This window comes from Contarinia nasturtii, unplaced genomic scaffold (assembly GCF_009176525.2).
Source record: "Contarinia nasturtii isolate CC-2019 unplaced genomic scaffold, AAFC_CNas_1.1 Cnas_scaffold_864, whole genome shotgun sequence".
NCBI classification, from domain to species: Eukaryota; Metazoa; Arthropoda; class Insecta; order Diptera; family Cecidomyiidae; genus Contarinia; species Contarinia nasturtii.
In genome coordinates this window covers 3,556,059-3,569,118 of record NW_022198211.1, presented here as the reverse complement: position 1 = coordinate 3,569,118, position 13,060 = coordinate 3,556,059, and the positions used below count along the sequence as shown (strand labels likewise).

Here is a 13,060-nt window from a genome sequence, read left to right as displayed (position 1 = left end):
GAATTATACACACTCAACAGCAAGCACACTCAACTGCACTCATGGCAATTGTTTCAGCGTCTGTCACTCTCTCTCTTTCTCTTACTGCAAACCACAACGTCATTTGCCACAATTTACTTAATTGAATTAAATTGATATTGATTGTCAAATGCTGCTAGTATAAACCAAACGAATCATTTGTGTTTGAATGCATGAGGGAACCGAATAAGTGAACAAGAGATGGAAAAAAAAGGAAAAAAAAAAGATTGATGCCAAAGTTCATAAAATGCATCCGAAAAATTGCAGTGCACATACTTTCTCATTAGCTGTATCTAAACGCGATGTACACCAACCATATATTCATTGTATAAATGGTTGGTTCAAGCACAAATTATTACTTCCATTTTTACACAAATGATGATTGATTCGAATGCCAAATTGCTATTTTCGTAAAACGAGTTGTGAACTAACAATTGCTTTTTCTGTCAATAAAAAAAAATGAAATAAATTTAAAGTTCTTTCAACACTGTTAATTTGATCATTTTTTTCTTTCGCCCTTTTCAGATTAATACATCAGCAGCAAAGAAACTCTGGGAAAAAGGTGGAGTATCCGACATGAAGTTGACACCTTTACAGTTACACGGTGGCCCAGAACAAGTTTGGCGTGATTCAACTTGGTCAACACAAGGCGAAGCGATTTTAGCACCACCACGGCGTTATCCACATGACTCAAATCCAAGTGCTGGCATTTTAAGGTAGGCAAAATAAAATTCAATCCGAAAAAATCCAAACTTACTGCAATCCAAAAAAAATTATCTTTCCAAAAAAATTATCAACTTAACGTTGCCAATTTAGGTTTATATCTTCAATCCGTCACATTTGCTCTCGTTTTTCCATTGGTGACAACAATGGTGATAAAATCAATAAGAAACAAAATAAAAAATTAACATGTAACCTATGAAATGGTTACAAATGGTCACTTCGAGACTGAAATTTCTCGAAAAAAAGGGAGATGTAAACTACAAACAATAGAAAAAGCCGGATATCCGCATCATGGAACATGAGCATAATTAAATAATTCTCAGTCTCATTTCTATATTTGCACTCTTCAATTTTGTTTGTTTTTGTTAAATCAAATCTTCCGTACCAAGCGACCAAGTGAGATAGACAACATGACCGCTACGATTGTACATTTGTTTGTGTGTTTTGTATGTCTGCGCGCTCATTTGCGCTCCCATTTACTGTGACATATTTGAGTCTGTGTTCACATGCAATTTTAGTTGTTCATTTGAACGGACGCAATATTTCATAAAATGTGCCACATTTTGTTGACAATAAATGCACACAGTGCCATGGATAGGGAAAAAAGAAACGAATCATACTGCAAAATGAAAATAGGGAAATCTTCTTATCAGATGTTTCACGAACCATTGAAAGCATTTATTGTGATGTGCACAGCTAGAATCCGTAGTAACAATGATGCATATTCCCAATTTAAAATGCCAAAAATAAACAATGTTTTTTTTTGCCACAGTAAGAGCAGAAAAAAAGTAAAATGGGTTTAGGTTTGGAATATACGGTGTAGAATTTCAAGTCAACAAAAGAAATCGCGTAAATGAAACTACTGCGCTGTATGCGCGCGCTTTTGCCAAGAGAAAAAAAACACACCATAAAAACTAAAATAAAATCGAAAAATATAATGGCATTCGAAAGATATAAAGTGCATGATTTTAGCTCTTTTCTCTTCGTTCGTTAACTATTTTTTTCCACCATAACATTGAATCCATGAATATTTGGGTATCGACCATACCCCATGCAGACATGAAATGGGGCAACAAAATTCAAACATCACACATAAGAGTCAAACAAACATACAATCATAACGCAATACACAAGCAAATACAAGCAAGTATTCGTACTCGTCTCGTGTATGGAACTTTTCATTTAAATTTGGCCAACAGCCAAGCAAACTTGGTAATATAGTAGACTGGCTAGATTAAGTTTGTGTGCTCACACAAATGGCTATTTTCAAAATGACATGGAGATTTTACTGTATTTGACTCTATTTTCGACATCTTTTCCCTTTCACATGCTCTCTATCTCCCTCTCACAATGGAATGTTTGTGTATGTAGAGCAATATCGAAATTGATATGGGAGCGATGGGGCTGTAGAAGAGACGGTTATTTTTTTCCCTATCTCTACGCTTTCATGCTGAGCAATTTGAAAATGAAAACAGACCGGAATATACAATTGGCTGTTTCTGCTCCATCAAACCTAGGCGCAACGGATTCACTTTATTTAAATATCGTTTAGAAGTTTTTCGTGCTAATTTTACTTAGATTTCTCCCGTTCTCCCAACTATCAAAATCAGAACGCCTGAAAAAAGGGGCCAACATCAGTAGTAGCAGCAGCATAAAAATGCCCTCATGAATATTCATTTTCCGTTTTTGATTGCATGAAATTCATTTTTCCGTGTATGTGTGTATCCACTGTATACATTTGGGTGCATATCGTTTTCATGACGGTTTCGTTTTTGGCTCTGATTTGTTTTTATTCTGAAAATAATGCCCGGTTTATTTGTGCATTGCATTTATAAAAAACAACAACAACACCACAATGTATCCGCACTGCCAACACTAAAAACGAATAAGAAAAAAAATACTAAACCCGAAAGAAACGTCACATAAAAGCCAGATAAGTGCAAGATAATCCAATGCAATTTGTAATCCAACGCTGGAAAGCGTCTGGTATTTTTTTTATTTGGCTTTTTATTAGTTGCAGCGTTGTCATTGTTGATACCGTCGTTGTCGGTCTCCAGTTTTTTTTTTCGGGGATAAAAAACATGAAAATTGCTTAAGTAGATCAAAACGAAGACAGAGCACAATGCAAACGAAAATTGAAAATACCGCTTTCAAGTGGACACAAGTAAATAGATTAAATAGAATAAAAAAACGAACGAATTTATTCTGCATATTTATTTTGTTGTTACTTGTATATTTGCTAGTATATTTGCGAGGCAATCAAGTGGTGGGCAACTTGATTTCGAAAATCTCTGCAATGCTACTTTCTATTTGTATACATATTCTTAACTTTTTCAATGAAAAGTTTGTTGAAAGCATGTTTTTACTATAATAATAACTTTGATTTCATTTCAACTGAAAATTGTCTTTTGTTCAAAAATTTAAAAATGTTTTTGTTTATAGTCCACGTGATTCGACTGGCGGTCTTGGTGTTAAAATGGTGGAATACGTTTTGGGTGGTTCACCCACGAACAAAGAGAGCCCATTGTCAAACATGGAATCGCGTTTGCGAGGACTGAAGTTTGATGAAAATGATAAGGTAAGTGAAAAAGGCGTTTACAATTTCTTTCAAGTTAATTCGTTTGCGACTTTTATTCATAATTAATTACGAGAATTTTGTTCTATTTTCAATTTACAGACGACCGATGAGAAAGAAAAGGAAAGTTCACCATTCGACACAAATGGCCTGAAGAAAGATGAACCAGTTTCAAATGGTGGCATTAACGGCATTGACGATGACAAGGGATTCAAGTAAGTTAAATTCAATAATAATAATAATAATAACAATTTATATATTGACAGACAAACAACTTTTCATGTAAAGCAAGCAACATGCCTTTTCATTCCTTTAGAGCAGTTAAAACCACGCAATGATAATCCAAACGAATCGATTACTAGACGTGCATAAATATACAGCGTCTATATCGACTATATATAACTATCTCTATCCCGGCTTCTATACGCAGTTTTTTAATACAAAAACACTCTTATGCATGAAAGAACACGCGATCATACCCACAACAAATACAACAATATACAGTCGATTATACTAAGAGAAGCAAAGAGCGAAAGAGAGTGATTGAGCTGTGAAAGCTCAGAAAATGTAAATAAATAAGAAAACCGCGTGTTTTTTTTTTCTTTCAACAAACGTTCGAAATAGTCAAACTAACAATTTTCGATGTGTTTATGTGTTGACAATGCCACTACTGCATACATATGCCAATTCTCAAGCAACCGATCACATTGATCGGTATTGTGTAGTTGTTTGCTCTCTCATGTGGTAACTCCGATTTATCAGTGTATTGTGGAGGCTGTGTGTATCTTTGCTGTATATGTGAACAATCGAGTCGCGCGCGTATGATGCTAGTGAGGTGGCGTTCATTCACGACTTTCGATGATTTTTCCGCGCGGTCGCTGTCTATGTTTTTGTGTATTCGGCTTTGCACATTCGCACATTACATCTGCCGCTTTGTTAATATTGTTGTTAATTTTATTACGATTTTTTTTCTTGTCGGTTGTTACCGTATGCGTTTTAGCACTGTTGTGGCATTGACATTAGTTTAGTCGACTGGTTTTGTTCAAGGTCTATGCGGAACGATGCTTTACATGAACAGTGTACATCGTATATACATATATTACGTACACATAAATTGAAATTGTAGTTGAACGGACGCATGAACGCGTGCTTTAAGCGAAAGCGCATTGCGCACAAACAATCGTTCGGATGCGATTCGTTTGATACTCTTTTTTTGTGTTTTTCCATTAAATTGTTTTTGGCGCGGCATGCTCTCGGCCATCATTGTGTACGACGATGATCGCACCCGCTCTCCAGGCACTTCAGAGTTCATTTATTATTATTGTGCATCGCCCACGATTCATTCAATGAAATGGCATCCAATTTTGCTTTTTAAGTACGTGTTCACGGTGCTTAATCAATGCTGTCTAAAATGGCCGACAACGATCACAATCCAAAACAAGTTGTTTCGATAAAAACGTTTTTTTCTGCATTTTCAATAAACATGTAGAAAATGAGGTTTTTTTTCTCATCTCTATTTGTCGAAGAATAAATTTAAAATTCGCTCGCCTTGCACGCAAAACTTTAACAATATAATGATTCCTACGGCAAAAAAATCATATCATCGTCTAAATCTTATTGATCGAATTTCTTTATGAATGATTTCATCGAATTGCGCTCATAAAAAAAAGTTTGCACACATCTTATGTTCTGTTTATATATGCACATCCTTTGCATACATTTTGTTTTTGCTTCACTCAGTTGAAATAAGTGGCTTAAGCTATTGCGTGAAAAGAAGCCAGTATGAAATTGTTGAATTGACATAAACGCGTGTCGTGCGACTCATATATTGGAAAAATACAACCAATCAACGAATCGCGCACATCTATTACTATGAACACACACGGTGTCATTCTGAATGAGTCATACGATTCGAAGTTTTTTCCTCTCATAGAGTAATAATAAAAAGTTAGATTGAAATATGTACAAAAATGCCTTCAGATTATACATGATTGAATTATGAACGTATGAAATGCACAGTTTTGCTAACGAATGAACTTTTCCAGGCTTGAAGGATTAACACTTCAAATCTCTTCTCGTTACGACTTTATGCAATGCTAAACATTTCGAATAAATCATAGTATTTTCTTGGTACACTGCACACACACACACATACTATTTGTGACTGAGTTTCATGGTACTGCTTCAGCGAATAAATCAAGAAATGCACACTTGCTCATGTACGCGTTTTGAAAAAGCAATTGCCTTTGCAACAATTCCCAACTCCAAGAGTATGTTAGATGTCACACGAATGAGAAAAGTACATAAATCGTTTCGACGTCCAGGGTATTATATGACATGCAAACTGCCAAAGCACAAATACTTGGACATTGTCAACGTCATTTGCCGGAGAGATGGATGTGTGCATTTCACATCCAGAATTGATAGAGAAACACAAACATAAAACGAATTATATGCAAAAATTGAGAAGAAAAAAAGAACACACGCACACAAATCACATACACACAATATTCGTTCGTTAATCCGTAGTCGATAATATTCACATGTGCATGTCAAAAGCGCGATTCTGACATTTTTGCCTTGAGCGCGGTTTTTTAATAATAATCATGCATTGATTCAAGCAATACACAATGAATAGAACAAGCGCGTTTGCGAAAGTTAATGACCTTATTAGCTACATCTTCGTATGCACAGTGAATCCACTTTATATGTCTATATGTATATAAACACAAACATGATGATGATGTTTTGTGAGCATTTAGATGGCTGTCGCATGTCTCTTCATCGCTCACGCGCGCACGAGTTATTCACTTTCAGCCGAATCAGAGAGTGTTTGGCGGCGCATTGCACACCGTTTTATGTATTTGCGTTTAATTATCATTTACAAACTTTAAATCATGTTTATTTGCACATCGGATAAAGTGTGATTTTTTTGTGTGCTGTGTTCCACTTCACATACACGGGTTATTTTGTTGGCATAGCCATGATCAACAACAACAAAATTAACGACAAGATGCACTCTTTATCTCGATATTATATTGTACGAGTAATTAAATGTATTTTTATGCTATTAAATGCGTTAGCGCTTCGAATTCTTGAAATATTATCTGGTTTTTGGCTTATGCAATCAACATTTTACGGTGGTAGATTATTGATGTTTGGCTTTCCACTTTCCAGCTTCTATAATTCCAAACTCGAAATTAGCACCGGAAAAACGAAATCTTCTTAATAACTCCGTTGTCTCCGGTTTCAATGCGTAAATTCATCTTCGGCATATAATGTAAAGCAATTTCATTGATATGACAGTTGAATAAATTACGAGAACCCGGTAAAAGAGTGATTGCTCTTTTTCGCTTTTCATTCGCAAGCGAAAGTTTCGCGTAGTTTTCGGAATTGCATTCAATTTATGATCGCTTTGTTTGAGGTTTTATGTAATATGCTAACGACAGACTTTTGGTGTGTGTGTGACATACAAATCATGTGCATGAAAATCAAACACATAAATCACAATTTCATTCACATATTCGCGAATTTTCCAAGATATTAGAATGTTTTCCCATCAAATAATAACCAAGCCCTAAATCGAGCCAGAGCGCGCGTGCAATGCTGCTGCTGTTACTGCGACAAATGTACGAAGCACATCGACATCAATTCATTCGCAAAAGCGATTAAGCCGTTTTTTTTCGTTCGTTCAAACATTCTACAACAACAATCATTTTTTTTTGTACCATGAACGATTTTGTTGGGCTGAGGTTTGGTATAAGGCTTTGCATAATATTGCATAGAGATAGATACACATCCAAGCCACTCTCAAGTGGCTCGAGGAGGAGAAAGAATGAATGGCAACGCGTTTAAAGTGCCGTTTAAAACTGCAAATTCAGCAACAAAAATAATAATCTTCGTCTCATAATAGATGTATTTTTTATTATTTTATTCTTTTCGTTGCTATTCGCTTTATCGATTCAATTTTCACCACTATTCACTAGCACATTTGCAAGTATTCAACTTTTTCTAACTTATTCTCTAGCTGCTGGATAGACAAACGAATTGTTTTGAATTTTTTGTTCTTTTAATTTCTCTCTCAAGAATTTGCTCTGCCATTCGTGCTCAACATTTCTGTCTCTCTTTGAATTATTTCTTCCATTTCTGTATAACGATTTAATCGGCACTGAAATTAACACCTCATTCAAATGAGGTTTCAATTGGACTTGAGCGAAAAATCAACGCTCTGCAAATATGCTAATTGGATTCAATTCGCGCAATAACATAAATTTCTTTATCTCTTTACCATTCTTTTTCTCTCGAGAGAGTGTGTCTTGTGAGTCGAGACTGGAAAAAAATGGAGGCGAATATTCTCTATTCGAATAGTGGGAACACATTATGAAATAGAAAAAAAAATCGAGAAACAAATGCATTCCGCACTCTCTAAGAACGCTCAACGCAATGATGAGCCGAGAGCATATCGTGGCTGACAGACAACACCAGCAGTAACGGCAATATGTATATATTTTTCGCGTCGCTCATCATCGTAGCTAAAAACAGAAAATGTACAAAGCACATATTTTGGATTTTCGCTTTCTTAGAATAAATAAATGCAAATTACAGTTGTCCCCATGCAATTTCAACGACGACGATAACGACGACATTTGGCAACAATCGCTCGCGCACACGCTCATTCGCTTCCATTCCTGAAATGGGTGCATTGCGCTCTCGTATTCACCCATGTTAGCACAAAGCCGACGTGACAACTATGTGGAAAATAAGTTTTGCCAACATTCTGGGTTGAAAACGAAAATATTGCAAACACACGCAATGCAACAAAAAAACAACCGTAGTAGAGAGTTATAAAAAGATCTCAAATAAAATCTTGCCATATTATATCTTGATAGTAACTAAAATACGAGACAACTACGACATCGTTTTAAACTTGATGTACTAGAAACTTTCTCATTGCTCGGTTCATTACTTTTTGTCGAAACACAATCTTACACAACAGAATAGTACAAACCGAAGGATTCAGTTAATTACTTTCATTCACTTTTGTCAAATATTCTAATTGTTAAAAGTTTGTTAATTTAAAACATTGAAAATTACCAACTTACTGGCAAAATATTTGGTCAAAACCAGCGACAAAAAAAGTAAATATTTTGGGACAAAGAGTATAACATCCTATTTCATGTTATGTCACTCATTTCAGTGTTGATTTATGTCTGTATGTAAAATAAATGAGAATGAAAAATCCACGTAATTCTATGCTATCTTTGTTGCAAATTTACATTTTATATCTATACATGTGCTTTGAACGGCTCATTCACAATGTACATTCACACAAAACTTTAAGCTTCGTATGAATGAAAGCATTCAAAAGTTTTACGATGTAAGCACCAGATGTCGCCCGATGTGGTGTGTGCACAAGCTAAATGAAAATAATTTATATTTCTCTCTCAAATTGAATAGGCTACATAGTAACATTTTCTACGTAAATATAAAATTCACATTAAACTTGGTTTCATATGTAAACAATGAAATTATTGGTTATATTGGAATAAAGAGATGTCATGTGGTTTAATTCCTTTGCTTGTTTTTCGTACAATGTAAACAATGGCATAATTCTCATGTATCAAACTAAATCCGTTGGTAAAATATATACATGTAATAATATGTGTGTCCTTAATTTCCTTCATGCTTACAGTAATAATATGAAAATGAACTGAGGAGGATTTTTGATGTTTTCCCGCATTCATCAAATGATTCATGTATTTTTCATTTCAGCCGTACACCTGGTTCCCGTCAACCATCGCCCGATGAAACGATTTCTCGTCCACAAATGTTGCTCGATCCAACCACAAATAATTTTCATCAGCAACATTTTCAACACATGCTGAACACCAATACAAACATGGACATGCCATACCATCCACCGCTTCATCATCAGATGCAAGGACCAGTTATGAATGGTGGACTCCAAGTGCCGCAGGTATAATTTATCATTTATTCCCATCGTAATAATAAATACATTGCACATGTTCACATTTCACCAGACAGAGTTACGCATTACACTTTTCGTCCGACAGCGTTTTCGCCACCATTTTTTGGTCATAATGATTTCTGCAAGTAACTCTTTTCTCGTATTTTACACAGTTATCAGGAGAAGAGGTTGCTTGCATTGCGTATCCTTTGCTACATTATATAGCTTTGTTACAAATAATAAATTATTCACAACTTGCAAACGGGTCATTTAAATTTCGAGATTCAACCATTTACACACTCCATTCACATGTAAATAAACAACTAACTCGCAATCGTAGCGATTTGATTTTTCTTATCTCAGTTGCAGTTTTCACTTGTACACATATTTCAATTGCGTCGTTTGCAAAATTCTGTTCAAATCGTCATCGGCGATAATTCGTTCGATGTTCAACTAACTGTAAATGGGAAACGATATTACAATGATTAAATTGTTCGAAATGGATAATTACATTTTCTAATTGGAAACCTATGGCAACGCGGACGTTTTGAATGTACGAGATGCACATTTCGTGTGGTTCGTATTAATTAGCAAATGGTCTCTGTCGCTCTTTTGCTCTCAATGGTCAGAGATAAATGAATCAATGTTTGGTTAATCTTTTTTAATCGCATTTCTACTCGGGGTTTTGCCCTCACTGGTAAATATTGAGCAAAATGTTAACAATTAATTTGGAATCGATCATGTGACCGCAATTATTGAGAGATAACATAAGGCTTGTACGGAATCAAATAGAAAATTTAAATTGACGAATATGTTCGCATGAGGTGTTGCGGTGGAATGTGACAGTAGCTTAGTCATTTGTAAGGTTGAATGCATTTCCAAGAATATTTATACATATAACATCTATTCTTACCACACGCATACAGAATTCGATGGTAAATCAACCGCAAGGGCACAACTCGATGGATTCGTCTGCCGCTTTGCTGCAGCAACAGCACAATTTTGATGTACAGGTGAGTGATTTTGCGGAAAAAAATTATACACACAAACTGTTGCCCATGGGCAGCGAACACGTTGATCGAACAAAATAAAGAAGGAGCAATTCTATATCAATCGATTGAATAAAAGTAGCAGTATGTTTGACGGGAGATATTCCAAATAGATACATACCGATAGCCAACCAATTAAACATATTCAAGTACAACAACACAAATGCTGAAGACGCACAAGCAAAGTCATTTTATCGAGCAACGTGAGCGATAGATATCGTATTCACGGAAATGTGTGACTTTCTGATCAAAAATTTCCTATTTTCACTTCGGTATTTACATTGTTTTCGTTTTTTCGACAAAACTTGATTAAATATTTACTCAATTATGTTCGTTCGCATAAAATGTTTATCTTCTTTAACTCGTTCCTTTTTTTTCTGTTCGCATCCATCGTCAGCTTATGTCTCATGTTAGTGACATTGTTCGTCATCCACAAACTTTTCCCCTTTTGTTTGGTTTTTATTATAATTTCATTTATGCGAACGTTAGTTTTTCGTTGTCAATGCACCGTGCTACGATATCTAGAACGAAAACATGCCAAATCGGCTTTTATCTTTCAGCTGGGAAAAAAAACGGAAAAATGCGGACCTATTTTGAATGACATGTTTCTCATTTTCACGCGTTAATTCATCAATTTTCTAAAGCAATACATAACTGGCTATCTGTCTGTCTTTCTCTCCATTAATAAAATGAAGCCAACACATTTTTCGTTTGATTCAATATTGTAGAAGTGTAGTAGTAAAGATGAAATGAGTTCATGCCCATCACAATTTTTCTTTCAACTTGTCTATTCTATCTGTACGACTACAATTTGCTCTTAAATCAAATATTTGTCAGCCGTTTGTTACTGTTTGCCTCGATTTCAAACCAACAATGACAATGTATTTTGACTGCTGACCGCCTCTCTCTCTCACACACAAAATTTGCAATCTCCGCCTGACACAGAAATAGCTCAATATTTATTGTTTTCCACTAACATTGTATCTCATCCATGCAGAACAGCATACACAAAAAATACAGCTACAAATGCTGTTTGTCACCATAATTCATACCCAATTTCATTATTTATTATATGCATTTCAAACCAATCTGTTTGTTTGCATATATTTATAAGCAGTCTTCTCAATCTATTGGCTTATTGTTTTTTGTTGTGATTTTTCTCGGTCATAAATGGAGATTCTCGCTCACTCGGACTACAACTCAATCCAATTTACAAGTGGCTCAATACAATGCAAATGATAAATGAGTTGGGTGTATATTATTCGAAGAGATTCTACTCTATTCTTAAAATGTTTCCATAAAGTACCATGTCACATATAAGATCCTATAAACCGTTATCAATCTTTTGGCCATAGTCCAGTCTCCAGTCAAAACTTGAAATACGATTCGATCTATACTAACTTTGCCATGATTTTTATGTTGCTAGTAGAGTTTCAATCTCTCTATTCATCGCTTTGTGTATTTTTTTCGATTTTTCGAAAAAAATAAAACATCTGTTCTGTCAAGGTTTGTTGGAGAATGTGACAATTTCAATTTGTTACACTCTCTTGATATACACTCTTCAGTCTCAGCTTCTGATTATTTATATCGTGCGAAGTAACGAGATCACATAAAACTTCATTAGATTCTGAAATGAGATGGTCATTTCTTTTGAAAATGCTTCCAATAAATTCCGTTGAGCTCAAAAATTTGACGATTTCTTTTATCCGTCAATATTAATGAATAGATTTTCTTTTCATTCGATCTGCAACATTGCTAATGAGCGAGTGATGGACATTTTTTGGGTGAAGTGATGCTTTTGTTTAAGACTTATGAAAAGGATTACGAACAAACTAATTGGATTCTCTGCTCGCTATGAGATAAAGACATAAGAAGAAAAAGAAATGGCAAAATTCGTGCGAATGTCATTCAAAAAGAATTAAATGAATGTGTCTTACGATTATTTTCGCCGAGCAGCGAAATGAAAAAAGAAAATGAGAATCAATTTAATAATTTAAAAATGTGTCACCATATTTTCATCGAATGATCTGAATAAAAATTCGTGACAGCATTTTGTTTTGGTTTTCACTTTTTAGATTCATTTAAAATCTGCATCAATCCCCCACATTTCAAAGTAAAAAGAAAACGAGAATAGAAGCCACGTAGATACGCGCATTCTGGCGCAGCATTCCAATGGAGAATTTATTTCTATTTTGTGTATTTGCTTCCTCTTCTTCTTCTTTATGTCATTCACACTGCGAGACAAACAATTTCGAAATGAAGTTTTCGGACCATTCGGCTATTTTTAAAAACACATTAGAATGGTGATGGCATGAACAGGTCTTGGTGTCGCATTTTGCCTGCAAGTAATTGAATAACAAACAAAAACAGGAACGGTGTCACATGTCAGAATAGAACGGCTCTTTTCACATTTTATCGTTTTGTCTTGTGAAGCAACCAGACAATATATTTAACTAACTGGTCAGTTGAGCTGACAGTACGTTAGCCAGCTAAATGGGCTAAAACAATAGACGTTATTGTTTTAATGATGAATCACTTTTCTTGTTTTAATAGCAGTGATTGTTCATTAAAACAATAACTTGTATTGTTTTAGTCCATTTAGCTGGCTAACGTACTGTCAGCTCAAATGACCAGTTAGTTCAATATATTGTCTGGAAGCAACAAATAAAACGAAAGAGGAAAAGCATGAGATAGAGAAAGAAAGAAAGGCGAATCAAGTATCTCCGT

At 35.0% G+C, this 13,060-nt stretch overlaps 1 protein-coding gene across 3 annotated transcripts in view; it reads left to right on the top strand.

The window, feature by feature from the left end:
- The window catches only part of LOC116342667 (maternal protein pumilio-like), a 182,428-nt gene that overhangs the window by 25,183 nt on the left and 144,185 nt on the right, over nt 1-13,060 (top strand). For all 3 annotated transcript variants that reach the window (XM_031770363.1, XM_031770362.1, XM_031770361.1), the window contains exons 5-9: nt 544-734; nt 3,184-3,319; nt 3,419-3,531; nt 9,089-9,293; nt 10,211-10,297. In XM_031770363.1, the coding sequence (XP_031626223.1) occupies nt 544-734; nt 3,184-3,319; nt 3,419-3,531; nt 9,089-9,293; nt 10,211-10,297 (732 nt within the window). The remainder of the gene's footprint in view (nt 1-543; nt 735-3,183; nt 3,320-3,418; nt 3,532-9,088; nt 9,294-10,210; nt 10,298-13,060) is intronic.